This window comes from Haliotis rufescens, unplaced genomic scaffold, assembly GCF_023055435.1.
Source record: "Haliotis rufescens isolate VD_foot unplaced genomic scaffold, xgHalRufe1.0.p SCAF_10, whole genome shotgun sequence".
Taxonomy (NCBI): Eukaryota; Metazoa; Mollusca; class Gastropoda; order Lepetellida; family Haliotidae; genus Haliotis; species Haliotis rufescens.
This window is the reverse complement of record NW_025963780.1, coordinates 31,406,386-31,429,458: the sequence shown is the minus strand read 5'-3', so window position 1 is coordinate 31,429,458 and position 23,073 is coordinate 31,406,386. Positions and strand designations below refer to the sequence as shown.

Genomic DNA, 23,073 nt, shown 5'->3' with positions numbered 1-23,073 from the left:
CAACCACAGGAACAGCATATCACAGGTCAACGTCAGTCTTGTTACATTGTTCAACTATCGCACAACCACACTACACATTAGTTTAACTTTTATGAATAACTTATGAATACTACGTTATATTTCTTCATATCTGATCATTGTAATAAGACGCTTTTTCTATAAATAGGTTGACGGTAAATGATGTAGTAAATAAAACAAAAGGTACTGGTAGAGTTGAAATTCCCACCGAGTTCGTTTTTTTTTATCTGTGCGGGATCTGTGCCTATCTGAAGCGTCTGAGCAGTCGACTGTGACGGTACGAATGTTGGAAAAGTAGCTCCTGGTTACACTTGACATATCAGTTCATCCGCTCCCCCCGGGGCCAACCATATCTCCCCTTCCATCCACCCAACCATCCGTGATCTGATTATCCAGGGTATGTCGCTAATGTTTCAGGTTTAATAACGGTACAAAACTCTCAGCTTATCGCGAAGTCTCATTGGTTGAGACCTGTGAACGGAGGCTATCGATTGGGTGATTTAGGTCACATGACCTCCTTACTGCTTGTAAGAGAGATAGCAGTTCTTGTACCCGTATATAAGTTCTCCAGATTGTCAGTTTTAACATCAGCGGCACATGGTCGGTCCCAGCTCACCTGTCTTGTGCAGTCTTGGACAGAGTTCTAACTTTTGCTTTCCCGGAATTGGTATGTACAATATAATTTATGTTTGAACTTGACTTTACATTAGAAACTCACAGTAACGTAAAAAATGTGCATGTCTAACTACCCTAGATATTACAAATGTCATATTATCGCAGAGGTGTACCAGTAGGCTAGTAATGACTATACGGTAATCACAAGGTATATTACATCGTCGTACAAAGCGCGTCATGTGTCTCAATTAATGTTATTATAGATCATCCCCCAAACAACTAGAACATCCCCATACTAGTAGAACATCCCTCCAGCTAGTTATAACTTTTTAACGCTGACAGAATTTATAGATTTCTTTATAAACAGTTTCCTCATAACAAAATAATTCATACTATTGTACAAATTACTGGATAAACTATAAAAATGCATAGTTTTAACTGTATTCCCAGTACATCAATGTATATGTCTTAAAGATAAGTTGTGTATTCTACATATTTATAAATACGAATTATACACGATGTCATAAATTCACGTCATAAGATATTTGGGATTAACATTGATGAACAGTTTTTATTTACAAGTTTATTCTACTATGCTAAGCATTCAAGTATAAGAAAAGCATGTAAGTTATTAGGGGCGTCGGTGTGTAGACTCCACCGCAATGTTCATGAAAAACGCTTATAGTATTATATCCATAATTTCTAAAACCACATCAAAACTGACAACACGAATGATACTTGGCCCTATTCGCTAGCATGACTTAAGCATTAGGTTGGTTCATCAAGCAGTGTTTTACGTGCAAGTGTCCCACCGGAGTCGCGTCAATGTGCACGGTGACGGCGTGATCACGGCGCTATCGGCCTAGGCGTCCTGTAATTCTCACACCAGTACATCAAATCGTAAGTTTGTTCAAATATTGAATCTGGAGTGAAGTTGACTTTGCGTGTTTGACTGGTTGCCCAACATGGGAAGTTTTTCACTTGCTCTCTGATTTATATCAAAGTTCAAAGACAATGACGAAAGTCTAATCTGTTACGGAGGCCGTTCGACACAGCATACATGTGTTTGTCTCAGAACAACACCCCCCAGACGAGTTCGTTCCCGATATGAAGACTGTATGATCCACCAAACTGCAAACATTATTAGGCGTGTGCTTCCTAGCTTTATGCCCCGATAGATGTTTTAAATGTTGATATTACGTTTAATATAGCTGTTGTTCAATATCACAGCACTAAGGCTGCAGATAAAACACCGAACTTACGTGAACCCCACAATCCGCAAACGTCAAGAATTATTTCCTGAAATTAAGAAATACAAATACTGACAAGAGTGATCCAACACGTAGGTATCCCATCATCCTCTGCGTACCCATCCATATAGGTCAGCCAGGGGTTGACATGATGACAGTCTAAAGTGATAGAGTACAGTCTATATTACAGGAGATATTAAACAATTAATAAACGTGTGTGAGATAAAAGGCATTTGATAACAGTAAGCCTGATAGAAACAATATTTGAGAGTATTAACCTATGTGATGCAGGCATTCGATACGATAAAAGTATTCGAGATAGTTTTAATATATGATAGTTTAAACGTATGTGATATAAAAAAATGTTCGTTGATATCAAAGATATATGAATCGGTTTAAACATGCTATATGCAAAAGATGTGTTCGAATGTAAAATTGTTAAATGATTAACGTCTATGTCGGGAAAAATTGATGTTGCAGGGAAAAGAATGTGATATGGTTCTAGTATGTTTAAAAAATAGACGAGCAAAAGAATACATGTGGTATTAAAAGGCATATGGTATGATAAAATATACATTCTGATACATGTTTGTGAAAAACTAATTATTATTGAAGGACACAATCTTTATTATAATCTGCTAGTAATATCGTAACGCTGCTTGTGTCAATACCCACCAATCTATTTATCTCTTTAACTCTGTTGGAGCATTTTCCTATGATAAATTCTCCTCTATATCAGTAACGGTCGAGCGGGTAAATACATTTAACAATTTACCCCTGTTGACTCAGCTAATACTTTTCTTTGAAACACAATGTAAATCTTCAGCCGCACATTAAGGAGTAGTGTAATCTTAAAGGCAAACACAGGATTAATACCAGACATACATGTGTGATGTACACTACAGATTAATTGAGTGAGAATCAGTGGGATAGTTAAACCTTACGTGCTATGCTGTGGCTGCTGGAGGCGATATAATTCGCCGTATAATCAGCGTTGCGGCAGCAGTATATACGACGTTCAACATTGTCCACGTTTGTTGATGCGCAGGTGCCCCAGTGTATAATTGTAAGACCCAGAGTGATATTAGTTGGTTTTCGTATCTTAACACTGTCAGATATCAACACTGCATAATATTTTGTCTACGTCATACGTAAGCAAGCGTGTTCTGAGGGAAAGTCATATGCTAGAATTACATTTACAGAACAAGAAACTTAACTTTGAAGCATCCTAATATTTCATAGGTGTAGCTTAGGATGAATGCAATCTGTCAAATTAAAGCGACTTAGTATTAACAGTTAGCAGTTGGGTAAGCTACATATGTAGGTAAATCACGTCACGTTACGTCAAGTCACGTCATGTATGTGTGTGTAAAATCAGTGCAAAAAATACCATTGACAAATCATGACATGTATGTTAACATAAGTTCCCAATATTACATCGTTTCTTTCACAATGCATAGATTTTAAAGCTATCTGTTTTCAACAAAATATGTTCTGTAGCAATTAAACCGATTGTTCGTTATCTTCCGCAACTAATTCAGCGTCACCCTCACACAAACATGTCAACTTAGAATAATTCCTTCGCCTTGGCTCAATACAACAGCTCCCCGCAGCGTTCCTTCAGGAAAACTCCACGCAGCACGTCTCCGCGATGTGTGTGAACCGCTTCCGTACCTGTTCACAGTGGGCTAGCTCAAACACAAACGAAAACGTCTCCTCACAACGCGTGTTAACAAACGTTTTCCAAAACTACAGATTATGTTTTTGTTCATACAATTAAGTACACATCCTGTATGAATTAAAAAAACAGAATTATCCGGGTTGTCATCATTTAAACCGCATATGGGAATTTTAAAAATCAGTTTTTAAAAATGTATCGTAATGCGGATTAGCGAACGTCTTATTCTTAGGTGTAATTTGATGTGGGAGGACTTTAAACCCCTAAATATTTAACTATGTTGGCTAAAATGCAGTGAGTGTGGACACTAGACGGGTTATTGACAATCTGGTATCAGATTTCTCTCCTTTACGCAGCCGTTCATCGACCACAAATGCTATAGCAAAGGGACGTAACTCTGCAAACAGATTAAAAACGCACATGTTCAAACGTGTTCATCTGGTATTAGGGAAAGTTAGTATGACTTACAATGCACATATGCAGCCTTCACTCAGTTCAGAACTTCACAACCATTTCGTCTTTAACTTATATCACTGTGTTAATATTCCAAATGTTCTGAAGGGCAATTCAAAACTAAGTGGTGTTTTGTTTAATTGTGTTTGTTCTAACAAACATTAGGGAGATCATATGATTTATCTGACACCGAGGGCCGTACAGCGTGCGTTACTAGGGGCGTTTCACAAGCACAACTGTCAATTTGCCTCTTTAAAGGATTTGAATTTCAAAATATATGTAAAATATGTTGACAAGACTAATTGACTAATTGAAAACAGCCCTTAATGACTAGTGGTAGGCTACTTGACTTCGTCAGCGCCACAATGGCAGGAGAGTTTCCTGTCTGTGTGCTGTCATACACGGACATCAAAACCAACACCCTACTCCCGCCACCTCTAGGCAACTAACCCTTTAATCGGGTATAGATCGAGTGTCTCGAACACAACAATCACAAAAAAACGTCTTGACTAAATATACATAACTACTTTGTTCTTATTATACTACGAATTGATCACTGAGCAAAGCCTGAAAGGTCCTTTGTGTGAGATTGGCTTTGAAAACTAAATTAGCCGAAGCTACAAAAGCATTCGGTTTGGCGATGACATATATTACCTTGGCGTCCAAGACACTCGGACAATGAAAGATGCAAACGTAAGATCATGTAATTCCAGAAAAACAGACTCAGATTATAAGACTTAACCCAATGATGTATGTAGCGAGCAGGTTAACGAGGAAACAGTTAGATTGCAGAACACTAACGAGCTCGTCAGACAGGGCAAGAAACACTGTGAGCAGTCCGCGATAAGCCTGACGCCATCTTGCGTAACGCCATCACACTCTTAACCAGCTCATTCTTCAGTCACGTGATGTCGCGCTATAGACTAGAGGTCATTGCCACCCCTTGAGGTGTAGAGAAATTTAGAGCCGTTGCTTGGTAATTTTGAAGTTCAAGTGGGGATGTTCTGACAGAGATAGAACGATTGGAAATATGTGCTGAAAAATATACCCGACATGACTTGCAACTTCTGAAATCCTGATGCCAACTGTTCCGTGTGGGGGCAATATAAGGTCACACTACCGTAGCGTCAGCATGAACGCACCATAGGGATGTCAGGTCTTTGGAATTGTACCTCATACGCGTGACGCATTTATTGGAAAATACAAACTTAAGTCTTTGAATGGCATTTAGAAATGACCGACATAAGAAACTTTACTGTTCTTACAGGAACATGATATGTTCTCTGCTTCATAGCATTTATTCATCTGATGAAGGAGTAAGTATGTACTCCGAAACATGTTGTTCCTCATGATAAAGAAGTTGACATACATAAATTCTCCCTCTTTGAACGCAAAATTGTACTTCAATGCAAGCCTTCTATGACCCATGTACTAGTGCTATATGTATCCACGCCCCAAATCCCCTCTCCTCGTGACGAGCACAGCCCGACCTGGCCTACTTTGAGGGCAAGGCGACCCTCACTCACTGTGAAGGTGAATGTACAGGGATATCATGTGCTAGCCGCCATGATGTATACCCGTTACAGCACGCGTGACCAAAACAAAACAATTATTTTGGCAGTTGTGGCTTTCCATAACATTCGTGCTGAAATTGATATTATCTTGTTCGAAGTACGCACCGATCCCCTTGTCCCTAATACATAACCCCCACCCCCACCCCCACCCTCCCCTTCAACACCATCAACCATTGTTTTCTTTCATACTTTATTCAGTTAGACCAAAGACCCAAATACGTACTATTAACAAAAAAACATGCAACAGCGCACACGCTTGAACGGACTTTAACATGTATATCTTAAGAACTTCATTTACATATTTTTTAAAACCACCCCACCCCCTTGCATATTGATACACTCGTTTTGAATATAAATTATAATTTAATGAGATCAGCCCCGTAACATTGGCGTTATGTCATTCAGTGCTTACAAACTGAAAACGTCAAATGTTTAAGGAAGCCGATTCAGAATAGAAGCTTTTAATTAAGACGACATGGGGTATTTATATTTTAAGCTCATTGATAGATGCAAATTTCGAACTCATTACAAAATCGTGACAAGACAGGCGCATGTTCTGACGTCATCCACATTTCATGTTTCGCGTCGGACAGTATCGCACCATTACAAAGTCCCAGTCTTCAGACGAGTGTAGGTAAGATTTAATGTATGTCCTGTATTGTTCAAGCATGACCAACTGCATCACAATGCTTTGTAGAGCAGGCTCCATTCATTGCTAGACACCATGCTGTCGCTTCATTGCCGTGTATCAGTTGTCTGATTCGTCGATGATTCAACGTTGACTTTTTAACTTACTTATATCATATTTTGTACACAAAATGTAAATCTTGCGATGATATGTTGTGTTTTCGAGTCAGTGTGATTATTTCGCAGGTGCTCTTGCCCTCCCATGTAACGCGTGTCTTATAATAATTTGACTCTCAGTGTAAAAATCAAGCCGTGCGTTTATGCAGCATGTCGTATTCTTTCCCATCCAGTTTCTTGTTGGCATAGTGTTAAAGTACAATATTCCACTTAGTGTGATAGATTGTCTGTACATCAATACTGCCTTGTCTGTCTATGCGCATGGTATCAGATATTAGGTCGTTAACCCCGGAACATCTCAGCGAGGCTTAGTGTCGAATGTAAATGCATAATGTATACTCCCCGGTACGGGCGCAGTCAAAAGAAGTGGTGCATTTGGCCGACATTCAGGATGTAGCCATTGACAGAGACCATGAAATGAAATTTAAAACAATTATTGCTCAACTATATAAAATGGAAATTAAAAGCACAACAGTTAATTTAATTTGATATTTTCGAGTTCAGTATCACAGCATAACGTGGGAATCTGTCATTAAGTACGTCAATGCGTTCTTGGATACACTAGCTTGATAAAGGTTTTCCGAACTTCGGAGAATACCAATATTTCTTTACAGTTGACAACTATAAATCATTTAAGTTAGAACTTAATGAGGTATGGTCGAAAACTGATAGTCATTGTGTTTAGAAGAATAAGGATACGGAGGTGATGAACTTGCAATGGCACCGCCCTTCAAGGGTTGATGCGGACAAAGTAGACACGCATCACCACATAAGGGACAATCGTGGTCATTTCTGTATGCTTTAAAGGTGCGACAAACGTCGCCCTCAGCAGCAAAGCGTTTAGCATGAAGTCATCGAAGTGAGACGATACACTGTTTTCTGCACTGTAAACGTTTGCAAACGGCTACACTGAAGACTGAAAGGCGCTAAATTGTCACTGATGGGCATGATGACGTATCCTCGCGGGTCCGTCCCACCTGGGGTAGTATAGTCTGGGTAGGGAAGCCGAGCGGACGCCACTCCCAGAGCTGTCTCGCGTTCGTCCTATAGTGCTTGACTGAGTTAGCGGTAAGCGCACATTTTACTCCTTGTTTCTATGAAAACAAACTTGATTAGTCGTGGATGATAAATACAGCCAGATTGACTTAGTTACATCTTGATTACAAGAACATATCTCCTATAAATGATTATGTGGCAAGTAGTTTGAAACATATATAATCCACGATCTCTAATTCTAAACTATGCGATCGGAGATTGAATAATCTAAATGGACAAAAAACTCGATTTAATACAACCACAGAGTCATCGTTTAGTTTATGTATGAAATGTAACCGCTATGAAATAGAAAATGAATACCGTTGTTTGTTAATTTGTCCTTTTTATAAAAGTAGTAGAGAAAATTTAATTCCAAAATGTTACCATGTGCAACCATCTGTTCCAAGTCTTCTATCTACCAGAAATGATTCTGTTATTAAAAACCTGTCCACGTATATAAAAAGACATTTACCTATGTAAATACAAATGTAGAGAAGTATGAACGTTTGTAAGACAAATTGTGCATGTGCATAGCATATATTATTCCTATAAATGAACTCAGGGTCATGTAGCCTTCATTCACAATAAACTTCTTCTTCTTCTAAATGGCAGATCGTGGGGTATAGTCATGTTGTAGCTGTTTAAGTTTTAGCAGAGTAGACACGCAACGATTTCTGTATCAGCTTATATATCCTGTATTAAGTCTTCATAGTAGTTGTGTAATGCCACGAGAATGGTAATGGATGCGCAAGTATGGCCATATTACTCGCTGCATTAGACTGGTCTTTTTCTCTTCTTAATATTCCAAATTCGAAAATGAGCAGTTGGGTCTGGAGAGTACCAAATCGCATTTTCACATAATCCATGTTGGGTTCTATTTCAACGCGTGTTGACGGCTATCGTCATAAAGCGGTCAAATGTGAATGGGTTTGTCAGGTTATAACGTTAATATCTAACAATGGGATATTATTACTCATGCCCTTGCTTTCAAACACGTGACGTCCGTAGGTTGCCAATTAATGCGTTGTGTCGCGGTAGCAGCTGAGTATTGAGTTAAGTAACGTAAGACGATATCAGGAGGAAACGTGCACAAACGTCCTCCATCATCGTGTCCTACCGGATGTCGTGACTTTAACGTTATTGAATTGTTCGTTCAATGTCACAACCAAAGCGCAGTGCTATTGTTTAAATGTGGCCGTGTATCTAAACATATCTTTGTTGAAGTAAAGGCTAATGAGAGATACACATACAATGATATATCACTGTACTGCTGTTGTTAGCGAGTTGGGTTTATCACGGCGTATTGTCTTAACGTCGAATACGTTTGCAAATTTGATTAAACTTGGTACACATGGATTCGAACCGGAATGTTTGGGAGCATGCGTTTCTACGAACAATTCAAGTAAGCTAAGGTATCTACCCCAACCGCTTCCATGCACCGGTGTACTTAATTAGAGAGTAACAACTGGCTACCGGAACACACCGTCATAAACTACCTTATCCTCAGCAAGATGGCCGCCATTCTGACGTAAATGATACAAAGGTGCAAAACTGTTTATGAGCTGAGTTATTTCTCTCCGAGATGAAACAAAAACCCCACATGGAGTAATATACGAGTCTGTAGGAATCAATATGTTATTTACAGAGCTTGCGATTGTTATTTTTTAATCTCCTGACTTGCGTAAGCGGTTTGCTCTCTGACTTACATTAAAGGGTATTTTCTTTTCTTTCTTTTTTTCTTTCGAGATAACAATGTATTCTGGCACATATATAACACGTGCAGGTTTGACAGCAGTTCAGCAGTACTTTATGGCAAGTAGTAGTAATAGGAAAAATAATTTAAGTGCTCATACGTACTATTGGTTAGAAGTATTTAACTTCTGTGTTAATAAAATGTATAATTTCAAACTTTTTCATTTCAGTATGAGTAATTGAGCAGACGGGCTTTAGTCAGAATGGGATCCGAAAACAAAGATGTCGCAGACAAACGAGATTTGGCAGTGGGCAAGGTTAAAGGACCAGGAGGCAAAGGTAGGTCTCTTCCACACAGACGTGTCTGAGTTCGAGCCCCTATCAATATAACAATGTCGGGTTCGAAAGCCATCCCAATATTATTTCGTAACCATTTTCTTGATCACTTAATTACAATCGAAATATGAAACTAGTTTTTCAAGGGTCATTGTCACCATGTCATTATTTATCTACTTTGTGAAAAAAATGAAAAAGATATCAACGTTAATGTTGTATTATTGAGAATGTTTCCCCATGTTTGTATAGTCCATCTTTATATAAAATCACGGAGAAAAGTACCTCGCTTACGCCTGAAGCGAATCATTAACACATAAAACACAAAATGCGTACGCCATCTTGACGCGCTCATGGCCCCCAGATGGCGCTGTAGTTTCGCCTGAAGCATGTCACACATCCTTAACGACCTCTTTCTCCAAATAGTATCATTGTTGTCACTATTATCAGCTGGCAAAGCTCCCAGTTCAATATCTTATTCTTCTATCGCCTGTAACATTCAGAGAAGTTTCCGTTAACGACCACTGAACTTTGACATCTGTTTGACCTTGAAGACCGTTGACACCGTAAGGGAGACAAATCCATTAAACTACGGTTATAACGAACTTCAAGGAAACACTACTTTTTGCTCGTTATAATTGTTCCTTGTAAGCACATATACAGCATGTATACAGCTAATGGCCGGGACCAAAAAATAGTTCCTTATATCCGTCAGTTCGTTATAAGCGTGTTCGTTATAACCGTTTACTGTATACCTAGCACAGTAATAATTACGTATACTCAGAGTGACAGGTACGTCCTGTGTATATAGGGATGTTTGCATAAAATACGTCATTCATGTACTAGTACGCGATATATGTTATCTGATGACGTCGAGCCAATTATCCATATTTGTTTCAGTGTTCAAGAGGAGTACGTCGATGTATCTCAACGTCGTAGCCCCACACAAGCCTATCCGGCCCAGCATCGTGGAAGAAGACGATATCATGCGTAAGTGTACAATACAATGTCGGCCACACTCAGCAGCAATATGTGAGCGATTGAGCAAGGATCACTGCCGTTTGAACAGTATTTCAGTTATATAGTGGCGTTTCATCTTAATGTAGAAGCCTAAAGCAGGTTTCGTTTACCACTTTGATGAAACCAAGGGAATGGTTCGATCTTGACAGACCGTGAATTATCGGGGTTGACCTGAGATTCGAACCTACCACTGGCGAGACCTATGACCATGGGACCATTGAACCACCATTTAACCCATTTACTTGGTATTCCATGGTGTCAGGCGTGCCTGGTGGTATCATAGGTATGTTATCGCGCTACCTCCGTATATTGCCCCGTAAGCATATCTACTAATCATCTACATATTCTATGTAAACAGACTCAAGATTCAGGTAGAATGGGTCATCAGCAACCCATGCTTGCCGAAAAGGTGACTATGCTTGTCGTAAGAGGCGACTACCGGGATCGGGTGTTCAGGCTCGCTGACTTGGTTGATGGATGTCATCGTGTACCAATTTCGTGGATCGCTGCTGATGATGTCAATCACTGGATTGTCTGACCGGACTCGATTATTAACAGACCGCCGTCATATAGCTTGACTATTGCTGAGTGTGGCGTTAAACAACAAACAAAAAAACCCAAACATATGTAAATACGAGCAACAGAGATTGATGTTTAGCGTTTTCCAATATTCAGCCGACGGTTCCAAGTTCACTCTGTACGGGGACGACGACTACGTTCCGTCCGAGCGTATCCAGAGCCTCCTCAACAGCGTCACCGACATCAAACATCGCGCACACAAAGTCTTTTCCGAGATGGACGTGCTCAAGAAGAGGGGAGAGGACTTTGAGTGGAGAGAAGTCGCCAGGTGAGTTAACACCAAAATCAGTGCCTAGCCAAGCCAAGTGTCACAGAAAATGTCGTAAGCATAAATGGTGCAGAACCTTTTAATCGATTCGGTTAATGTGAGACTTCTAGTTCTCTTGTAGCCGAGACTTTGATGAGTCCTGACATTAAAGCCCCGCAGAAGTACGCTAGTGTTCCATGCTACCTTGTCCAGTCTTCTAACCAGGGCTACTGTTTCAGATGGGTCAAGTACGAGGAGAAAATGGAGGAGGGAGGAGAACGCTGGTCCAAGCCTCACGTGGCGTCCCTGTCCATGCACCATCTTGTTGAAACTAGGAGGCAGCTGATGGACGGTGTCATTCACCTCGATACAGAGGCCTACTCCATCTCCCAAGTCGTCGGTACGTCATCACGTTACTCCGCATCACAAACGCTGAACTAAACTAGACAATGGCAGCATCCATGTGTCTGTAGAAACTGTCGATAGCAACATTTTACACTAGGCTATCACAGATTCAAGCGGGACTGGGTTCTGAGCAAATGCAGTTTGATTCAAATCTTTTTAGTCAGTGATTGTTCTTGTATAATAACAGGGCGGTTAAGCATTAACATGATTACACAAGCACGACAACACCTAGACATAGATACGGGCACCGATTGTGGAGTTTAGTCCCCTTCAACAATGTGTCAGTTTAGTGGCCATGGTTCTGCACGTTGAATTTTGAAAGCTGTGTTAAACTTACTCACTTAGTCATAAAGACACACACTAAACTACTAGCACACGTCGCTTCTCTTAGCTATAGTTCCTGATGTCCTTTCTTTCAATCCATTCCAGAGAAGTTCCTTGACGAGTGGATAAAACTAGGTCAGCTTGACCCTCTTCTCCGCCAACACGTGCGCACACTACTGTTAAAGCACCATCGCCACGGCGCGGAGAAGGGAGAGAAGAAGAAGGGAAAGGGCGATATGAACCGAACAGCGTCAACCAACAGTAAGTCAAACACGTAACTGACACTACTAGACTATGACAGTTAACTCGTGGCTGAGTAACATGAAGTCAAAACTCTTTACGCCGATACATACCCAGTGTAACATCCGGGTAGTATCGGGGCGGTGGGGTAGTCTAGTCTTAAAGCGTTTCCCTCGTCACGCTGAATACCCGGATTTAATTCCACATATGGGTACAATATGTGAAGCCCATTTCTGGTGTCCTTTGCCGTGACATTGTTGGAATGTTGCTAAAAGCGGCGAACATCCATACTCACTCATATCTACGACTGGTGTCTCAAGCAATTGTAGATTTCGGGTAAGAATAGGTCCCTAGCAACTTAAGAAAGTCTGACGAGGCGACCAAATGGATCGGTTGGACATGGTTGATAACCTGTTCCATAACCCGACAGCGTGGATCGGTGCTCACAATATTGATCACTGATTTTTTACAGGCCGCCGTCAGATATCTGTAAAACTGCTGAGTGCGGCGTCAAGCAAGAAACTGATAAAACTCGCTGTAATTCGTATTACTTCTTCTTGACCTTTAAGGTTAACTGGCTTTACTCTTTTGTCCAGGTTTCAGCCAGCTGACCCACGTGAGCAGCCAGGTGAGTCTCAACCACAACCTCAGCCATACCAGCCTGGAGTCCTTGGACAGCGACTTGGCGGGCAACTACACCAAGAAACAGAACGAGCGTATCCTTCGGAAAATCCCGAAGGGTGCCGAAGTTGCCAATATCATGATCGGTGCTGTGGATGAGCTATCGAGCGCCCTCTGTGGCTTCATGCGACTCAACGACGGCCGTTGCCTTGGCGACATCTCGGAAGTGAACCTGCCTACGAGATTTGTGTTCCTTCTGGTAGGACCGCCCAAGTTCATCGCCGACTACATGGAAAGTGGCCGCTGCCTCGGCACCATGATGGTGGACGACGTGAGTAACCACCGCTGCATACTTGACTTCTTCTGGACTCGGTTATACGACCTTCATTGTATAGCGTTCTGATATGTCCCGAATCTTAACTCCTAAAAAAAGAAACAATACTGCCGATCGATAAAGTTTCTCACGCTCTCTAAAACTCAGGAAAGTAAATGGGCGCCAGGCAAGGTAACAACAAGTACCATATTTCAATGTGTTTTGGTATCATGCGTTCTACCACTAGACCACGGAGGCGGTCCACGAAAGTAAATAGAGGAATGTCATACGCTACCCGATTTGCCTTCAGAGCCTCTGATAAATGATGCCTAATGTCATTTAAGTTCCTATATCCTATAAGAGGCGGTCGGGTAGCCTCGTGGTTAAAGCTTTCGATCGTCATGCCGAAGACCCGGGTTCGATTCCCGACATGGGTACAATGTGTGAAGCCCATTTTTGGTGTCCCCCTCCGTGATATTGCTGGAATATTGCTAAAAGCGGCGTAAAACCATACTCACTCACTCACTATATCCTATAATGATACACGTTGGTACTTAATGTCTGTGAAAGGTTTTAATGAATCGCTCCTTGTTATTCAGATCTTCCGAGAGGTGGCGTACAAGTGCAGGAACAAAGATGACTTGGTGGCAGGAATCGACGAGTTTCTGGAGCAGGTGACTGTGCTGCCCCCTGGCGAGTGGGACCCAAAGATCAGAATTGAGCCCCCAGACGCGGTTCCCAACCAACAGTTCCGTAAAACACCCTCCTCGGCGGACTTCTTTGAGGGCGACATGGTCCCCGTCCCGGGCGGCGACGACGACGAGGATGAAGGTCACGCTGACCCTGACCTCAACCTGAGTTGCAGGTGGGTGTTTTTTCATTTCTGTTTTTTCTCTTTTGTGTTGCAATCTGATAACAACGGTGGGAACAAAACATTATGTATCACACCAACACTTATTCACAACGTCATCCGAGTGACAATATCCTCTTCTTCCTTCCAGGCCTTTCCTCGGGCTTATCCGTGACATCCGCAGGAAAGCCCCGTTCTACATGAGTGACTTTAAGGACGCCATCCACATCCAATGTATCGCCTCTTTCATCTACATCTTCCTCGCCACCCTCACCCCAAACGTCACCTTCGGCGGAATATTAGGACAATCCACCAACCAATACATGGTACGTCCCAAGCTTTGATCATCCAGACAACTTCGGGGGCGGTCGGGTAGCCTAGTGGTTAAAGCGTTCGCTCGTCACGCCGAAGACCCGGGTTCGATTCCCGACATGCGTAAAATGTGTGAAGCCCATTTCTGGTGTCCCCCGCCGTGATATTGCTGGAATATTGCTAAAAGCGGCGTAAAACCAACTCACTCACTCACTCACCAACCTCGGGGATTCCAGGTAAAAATATGGGCCCCCAGACACCTTTGCTTGCATGGTCGACCGCGGATATCACAATATGTTTGGTCGTATGACTCCAAGTTAATGGGGTTTGAGATGTATGCCTTGTTGACCACTGAGACTCCATTAGAGAAGAATTCCAACTTAGATGTCTTGAAGAAACCTAGATGCCCTACATTTGGAAGCAATTGTTGTATAATGTTGTATTTTGTAGTTATTTTGTTTGTTGATACTTACCAAACTCTTCATTTTCCAGGGTGTCATGGAGTGTATCTTCGCTGCCGCTGTGACGGGAATAGCATTTGCGTTATTCGCAGGTCAACCCCTAAACATCCTTGGCAGTACTGGGCCGATGTTGGTGCTTGAGAAGATTATATATGATATCTGCAAGTAAGTAAAACCTGCACCAAATATAGGACATCGAGCAATGTTTACAACTGATATAATTATCTTATATCCTGATGTAATAATAATTACTATCTCCAAATTTTTTAACAATTGTAAGAAATGCCTGAAACGTGACCTGACCTTCACCTTGCGCTTCGTTACCTTCAGGGATCAAGAATGGGACTTCCTGCCGTTCCGTGCGTGGATTGGTATCTGGACCGCCGGATTCCTTCTTCTGATTGTCATGTGGGATCTGAGCGCTCTTGTCAAGTACATCACTCGTTTCACCGAGGAAAGTTTCGCCTGTCTTATAGCGTTCATATTCATATACGAGGCGTTCGTCAAACTAGGGGAGATAGGGTCTGAAGAAGCCCCTGTCGAGCTCCACCCCTCCGGAAACTTCACCCCCCGTGTGTGTCACTGTACCCTCCCCGACACCATCACCACCATGGCTCCCATACACGACTCCCTCAACCACACCCTCGGTAACATGACCACTACAATGGCCAGCGTCATCAACAACACTATGGATATGAGCACCAATGGAATGGAACACGAGAACATGACCCATCTATCCAAGGAAGAGTGCAAGGAGATGTTCGGAACGTGGCACTGTGTCGGCCCCGTCCCTGACGCCTTCATGTTCTCCATCATCCTTTACTTCGGCACCTTCGGCATCGCCATCTTCTGTGTCACTTTCAAGACCTTCCCCTGCTTCCCGACCTTCGTAAGTATAGATTTTAAACACAGTCCCTTCAACAAGTAATACCAATAGTAGTACTATTCCCGAAACAGGTTTCACCGAAGTGTTAAACGTCTGAGACATGCATCTTCCCACAGGAAGCTGCCACGTCTTGATATGACTGGAATACTGTTAAAAGCGGCTTTAAACCCTACTCACTCACTCACTTATACAGTCTCTATCCCAACGTAATGTCAATATTTCTTCTCGTTTTCAAAATGGTGTCTTCTCCGACGTCCGTGTGCTCCAGCAATGCTGATTGGTTGTTCTGTTTACAGGTGCGCCAGATTATCAGCGACTTCGGTGTTCTCATCGCCATTGTGTTGATGGTTGTGGTCGATTACCTGCTCGGACTTCCCACACCCAAACTGACCGTGCCAGAGGAGTTCAAGGTACATTCCAACTCTCGTCTAATATACTGTAGACCGCCTCCGTGGTCTAGTGGTAGAGCGTCCGCCCGGAGAGCGGAAGGTCCGGGGTACGATCCCCGGCCGCGTCATATCAAAAGACGTTAAAAGATGGTACTTGTTGTTCCCCTGTCTGGCGCTCGGCATTAAGGGGCTAAAACAAGGACTGGTCGGCTCGGAGTCAGTATACTGTGTCTGAGTGGGGTATTCATGTTAAACTGCGGCATGGTATCTCAGTGAGCTAGCACTATAAATCGGCATCAGTCCGGACTAGTACAAGCAGCCACACAAACACACACACGTACATGCACGTCGCTACATAAGTGCAATAATCTTGGACGCGACATTAAACCCCATTTCACCTCACCTCTAATACACTGTGTGTATTTTATTTAACTAAATCCCCGGACACCGTCTCGTTTTCTATACAGTCACCATTCGTCATGAATACATTTCGTGAAGAACTTGGTAGTACACATCCCTTTAAACCTTATCATTGACATGAACATATTTTGACTTGTACCTGTTTCTGTGTAGCCCACCCGCTCGGACCGAGGCTGGTTCATCAACCCTGTCTCTGAGAAAAACCCTTGGTGGTTGGCTCTGGCTGCCGGTCTCCCCGCCATCATCGGCACCATCCTCATCTTCATGGATCAGCAGATCACCGCCGTCATTGTCAACAGGAAGGAAAACCTCCTCAAGGTCAGTAACGTTCGAACATGACCTTGCACTATTCCCTGCCGACCGTATGTCGACCACGTGTCAATTGGCATTGCTTTTCAAACATCAAAACCTTCCATATTTTCTTCAACATCAGAACAAAACATATATATAGCCTGATAAGAACTTGCATCTGACTACTTATATCCCTCAGCTTATAAACCCTCATTTTAACGTAGCCCTAAGACCACAGTCATACATCATCTCTGATCACACGTTTATTTGTCACCTATTCCCTCCCCCATTTACAGAAGGGCAAGGGCTATCATCTCGACCTGTTCGTGCTGTGTATCCTGGTCACTGCCCACTCTCTGCTGGGACTCCCCTGGTACGTCGCCGCCACTGTGTCCGCCATTGCCCACATCCAGAGTCTCAGGAAGGAGTCGGAATCCACAGCCCCCGGAGACAAACCCGCCTTCCTGGGTGTTAGGTAACTACCCTTGTGTGACTGAACCCCAAACATCTACCACTGGAAAACCAACCCATTACATCATTTTCTTAAACTTAACCTTGTAACTCAGAAACATGATCAAATATGTCCATTTGTAATCCTCGTTCCGCCGGGTACCCATTTTACAACCTGTATGAAATATATAACCTAACAACGACAGTGAGTCCCATTCGATTAGTTTAAGGTTAACCATGTATTTTTATACAGTACTGTTATGGTCATAACAAGTAATGTAATGGTACATGTTCACCTCAGAAAAGTATAACCCCGTTAATCCGGCATTCTTTAATCGCAGTGATAAATGTTAAGAAATTAAGTATGTACAAATATGGGCATTCACGATTTTAGCGACCCGTCTGGATAAAACGGGTTCATATTATATTCATATTTGTAATCACAAGTGAAAATCTATCATTGCGCCTAGCAACTTTATTTGGTGACAACGGGCAGGGCAGTCCACGTGTCAGAGCATACTAACATCGTGACATATATATTTGGTTACTGTTTAGGTTTTGAGATCAAAGTTACGTTGCTATGTGATATATACAGTCATAAATTACAAGCAGACACCGTACCCGCTTCTACTTCATTATAAACACTCCCACACTGTGCTTTTCCGTCAAGACGGCAAACACACCAGATAACGCCTCGTGCACGTGATTAAAGACCTAAGTTATAAACTGTCACCGTGTTAGCCATTAATAAACCGGCCATGTTGATGCAGGTCGTAAATCACGAAAGATGAAATGAACACCTTTTGATGGATGTCATGATGAAACAGACACCTGTTTAACATACATTTCATATCTCGCCAGTCTAGCATATACATACAACCTTATTAACATCAGATGTCACCATGCACTACCGTAAAAGTGTACACCGGACAATTATCATCGCTTTATCTCATAAACACTGAAGGCTCGCTAACCAAGTAAATACGCATGGTAATAAAAAGTATTTGTGGAGAGTTTTAATTTGTCTCGACTTAAGTTCAAAGAAATTCAATGTGTTTGTTATCGACAGGTGATAGCCTTGGGCGTAGGTACTACTTATATCGATAATATATCTACATCAGTAGGTCATTCTCATCAACGTCTTCTGTTTGTTTTGCAGAGAACAAAGAGTCACCGCTCTTCTTGTAGGAATCCTTAGTGGTCTGGCTGTGCTCATCACAAACGTCCTGAAGGTAAGTTGACAATGTCTCTTCATGAATATCCTGGATTAATACATCAACGAATCTGATATAAAGTTCCCCATCAGAATAGGTGATATTCCTGGAATTATGCTGAAAGCAGCGTAAAACCATACTCACTCGCGATAGGATACTGGTGTTTTGTTCATCTATCTCTCTGAAGTCAGAACGTACAACAGCAACATTGGTTTCTTGTGTGCCCAATCTACTGTTTGTTTGTTTGTTTGTTTGTTTGTTTAACGCCGCACTCAGCAATATTTAAGCTATATGACGGCGGTCTGTAAATAATCGAGTCTGGACCAGACAATCAAGTGATTGACATCATGAGCATCGATCTACGTAATCTGGATACGATGACATGCATCAACCATGTCAGCGAGCCTGACCACCCGATCCCGTTAGTCGCCTTTTACGACAAGCAGCCTTATCAACTAACTATTGACTATTATTTGTCTGCCTTTGTTACTCACGGTGTCGTTGTGTTACAGGTCATTCCTATGCCTGTGCTGTATGGTGTCTTCTTCTACATGGGATTCTCGGCCCTCAAGGGAATGCAGGTAAGACTCAAACCCTCTCAGACACCTTACATCCGAGCACACTAACCGTCCGGCTACCCATGTCATACAGCAAAATGTCTATCTATATGTATATAGAGAACCGTATATGTTGTCTATATACATCTATTTATATCGTTGTGTATCTCACAGTGGTCTAGCGAGTTCTTTAGTCGCACCAGGATCCGATGACCATGAGTTCGAATCCCATAATTGCCCATTTCTGGTGTCACCCGCCGTGATATTGCTTTAAAATATTGCTGTAACAGGTGTATCTCACAGTGGTCTGGCGAGTTCTTTAGCCGCACCAGGATCCGATGACCATGAGTTCGAATCCCATAATTGCTCATTTCTGGTGTCATCCGCCGTGATATTGCTTTAAAATATTGCTGTAACAGGTGTAAAACAATACTCACTCAGTCTTCATTAAACATTAACTGACATTATATTTGTTCAGACCAGATGATAATCAATCATGCACAAATCAAGTTTTAGTTTATCGACATGTATAGCCTGTCCCTCTGGTTATATATCACATGTATGTTTTCTGTTACAGTTTATCGACCGGTTGCTCCTGTTCTTCATGCCCAGCAAGTATCAGCCCGATTACCCCTACCTACGTCACGTCCGTCTCTGGCGCGTACACATCTTCACCTTCGTCCAGGTCCTTTGCTTGGTGGCTCTGTGGGTCGTAAAGAGCATCAAGAGCATCTCCATCGGCTTCCCCCTCCTGGTACGTCATCATCTACGATACAACAGCGACATCTGCGTTGCAGTGTACCCAATATTACTGCACAAACTAAACGTTGTCACCGTTGTCCAGTGGACCCAGTCGCAGTATATTACTGTGCAGAGTTGTGCCCCTTAGTCGAGCTAGGTCCTGGGTTCGAATCCCAATTTCGGTTCAATGCTTGGTCCTACACATACGTGGTCTTGAGTTTACCAAACTTGTAACCGTCTACAATCTCCAACCTGCCGTACTCAACCGTGATATAATTTGTAGTTCTGTTCATATCAAATCACCATCGTTATTTAAGACTGGTCTTCCAAAACCAAGACGATCGATTTCTTTGTTTGTTTGTTTTTTAACGCCGCACACAGCAATAATCCAGCTTTATGACGGCGGTCTGTGTAAATAATCGAGACAATCCAGTGATTGATATCATGAGCATCGATCCACGCAATACGATGACATGCATCAACCAAGTCAGCGAGCCTGACGACCCGATCCCTCGTCGCCTCTAACGACAAGCATAGTCGCCTTTTACGGCCAGCATGGGTTGCTGGAGGCCAATTCTACCCGGATCTTCACGACATTGATGCTTAGAGTGAGGTGAGGTGAAATTGGGTTTAACGTCGCGTCCAAGATTATTGCACTCATATAGCGACGTGCATGCACGTGTATGTGTGTGTGTGGCTGCTTGTACTAGTCCGGACTGATGCCGATTTATAGTGCTAGCTCACTGAGATACCATGCCGCAGTTTAACATGAATACCCCACTCAGACACAGTATACTGACTCCGAGCCGACCAGTCCTTGTTTTAGCCCCTTAATGCCGAGCGCCAGACAGGGTAACAACAAGTACAATCTTTTAACGTCTTTTTGTATGACGCGGCCCGGGATCGAACCCTGGACCTTCCGCTCTCCGGGCGGACGCTCTACCACAAGACCACGGAGGCGGTCTATTGATGCTTAGAAGACACATGTATAGGATATAAGTATTCCAAAAAAACGGACTGTGTCACGTGCTTCGATGTGTATGTAAATGATTTGCAAATGAATATGAACTTACATTAAATAACACGACCATTAATCAACAATGTAACTTTCGTCGGCAGGTTGTGTTCACCGGTGTAGTCAGGAAGATCTTAGACTGTGTGTTTAGCCAGTATGAGCTGAAGTACCTGGACGACCTCCTCCCCAACTCAAAGAAAGACAAGGTCAAGGACTCCGAGAAGGTAAGGAGACAATCACCGACTGTACATTTTAACAAGGGGCAGCAATTGGAATAGTTTAACCATTTAAAAAAAACAGACCGGTTTCGTAACAAGCTTGGTCGTGTCATCGAGTTACCATCAAAATATATATAATACTTTGAGGTAAATGTGTAAATATTCAACTATGTGTGATGTTATGTAGCACACTAATGCAAGTGACAAATGTGTGTTTCTGTCGTTAATGTATGTCTCAATACCCGACTAATCCATGTGGTAAATTTAGGCTCTTGTTTTAGAATGAAAAGTCGGAACCAGCTTTCAAAAACATTAACGGAAACGGCCTTGACAAACACAACATCGTTGGCTCGGACGAGAAGAAACATGCCTTCTACATCAGCAACGAAAGCCAAGACTACGACAACGCTTATCAACGAAAAGGAGAGGGCATCCGAAACAACGCCTTCGACACCAAACTGTGATTCACTTCAACAACCAAAGCTATAAATACAGCATTGTGACTACGCATGCGCGACCTCCCTTTCCGGGTACCTGTTTACCGACTGGTGTTCATTCGGTAGTTCGCGGTACTTTCCGACATCTCAGTTCATGCAACTCGCAAAATCAGCTGATCAGTTGATAATGGTATTTGGAAATTGCGGAATGAATATGATTTGGCATAATTTGGCAGAACTCTTGTGATGTTTATTTTTTTTTGGAAGACAATCTCATAACCCCTGTATATAAACACATCTTCCAGCGCGTAAAACGCAATAAATTAATCAACAAGATACCAGTTTTTACACGCAACAACGAATATGCCAGCTGGTCAGTTTATGTTAATATTATGTTTCAAATGTTTACTGCTATGATACACAAGTATATATAGCACGCTGTTGTCTATTTTTATACATCCCAGCTAGATCTACTTTTGTACATAAACACTCTTATCTTGAGCTCTAGCGTACTTCAACTAGAGCCCTACCCTACTTAAGCTAGAGCAAAGGGCTGTGGTGACAATCTGGTTATCCAATGCAATGCATATGCAGTTCACAACTTTAACAAAAAATATTTTTAAAAAAAGTTGGGATAAAGGATATTTTGTATTGTTTGTATTACATCTTTGGCAAGATCCAAAAATATTTTTGGAAATGTAACATACGTGGGTTAGCAAAGACGGAGCACCACCGCGGCTCCGAGTCTTTCAGTGTAATTCTGGAGCAAGGCGGTGTGAAGGGAATAGATATTCTTCAATTGTATGGGTGTGGAAATAGCCTCGTGAGGTTGGATCTGGACTTACAATGACTTACATTTCAGGTATCTGCGGGTATATGAAAATCAGTTGTATATTTTTTTAAGTTGAAACTTCTCTGAATGATTACACGAGATTTTATAATTTAAATTGTAAATACTTGTTACTTGCATTTATTCAGAAATAAATGAATTTTTTTGCATATATGTTTGTTTTTTTATTTTTTAAATCTTATACATTCAAGTTTGTTTGTTTTTTAACGCCGCACTCAGCAATATTCAAGCTGTATGACAGCGGTCTGTAAATAATCAAGTCTGGACCGGACAATCCAGTGATTGACATCATGAGCATCGATCTTTGAATTGGGATACGATGACATACATCAACCAAGTCAGCAAGCCTGACCACCCGATCGCGTTAGGCGCCCCTTAGGACAAGCATGGGTTGCTGAAGACCTATTCTAAACCGGATCTTCTCCGGGTGTCCCACATGTCACATGACCGGCGACGTGCCCACATTCATTATTAGAGCTCTTCAGCTGTCAACTTTAGACTTTAAATGAGTAACATGACACTAAAAAGGGACACTCATAACATGTACAATAACACTGATCAAGGCACTCTCATAATATGTACAATAACACTGATTAAGGCACACTCATAATATGTACAATAACACTGATTAAGGCACACTCATAATATGTTCAATCACACTGATTAATGCACACTCACAAAATGTACAATAACACTGATTGAGGCACACTCATAATATGTACAATAACACTGATTAAGGCACACTCACAATATGTACAATAACACTGATTAAGGCACACTC

At 42.0% G+C, this 23,073-nt stretch overlaps 1 protein-coding gene across 3 annotated transcripts; it reads left to right on the top strand.

Annotated features, from left to right (window-relative positions):
- The first annotated feature begins 551 nt into the window (after nt 1–551).
- Nucleotides 552–22,443, top strand: LOC124115872 (sodium bicarbonate cotransporter 3-like). Of its 3 annotated transcripts, none has more exons than XM_046477017.2 (19): nt 552–685; nt 9,350–9,458; nt 10,353–10,442; nt 11,148–11,319; nt 11,538–11,698; nt 12,133–12,288; nt 12,864–13,219; nt 13,801–14,066; nt 14,203–14,377; nt 14,856–14,989; nt 15,155–15,713; nt 16,007–16,120; nt 16,673–16,837; nt 17,107–17,285; nt 18,420–18,492; nt 18,987–19,055; nt 19,609–19,785; nt 20,892–21,011; nt 21,287–22,443. In XM_046477017.2, exons 2-19 carry the CDS (start codon nt 9,383–9,385, stop codon nt 21,467–21,469), a joined length of 3,225 nt encoding a protein of 1,074 aa, XP_046332973.1. In that variant the 5' UTR covers nt 552–685; nt 9,350–9,382; the 3' UTR covers nt 21,470–22,443. The 3 variants fall into 3 exon arrangements, with proteins under 3 accessions (XP_046332973.1, XP_046332975.1, XP_046332974.1); XM_046477019.2 differs by having other exon boundaries at nt 21,274–21,413; XM_046477018.2 differs by lacking the exon at nt 552–685 and adding an exon at nt 7,318–7,460.
- The last annotated feature ends 630 nt before the right edge of the window (nt 22,444–23,073 follow it).

Coding starts and splice junctions, on each gene's coding strand:
- LOC124115872 (XM_046477017.2), top strand. CDS start 9,383: ATGGGATCCGAAAACAAAGATGTCGCAGACAAACGAGATTTGGCAGTG. Junction 9,459..10,352: donor TAAAGGACCAGGAGGCAAAG/GTAGGTCTCTTC, acceptor TATTTGTTTCAG/TGTTCAAGAGGAGTACGTCG. Junction 12,289..12,863: donor CCGAACAGCGTCAACCAACA/GTAAGTCAAACA, acceptor TCTTTTGTCCAG/GTTTCAGCCAGCTGACCCAC.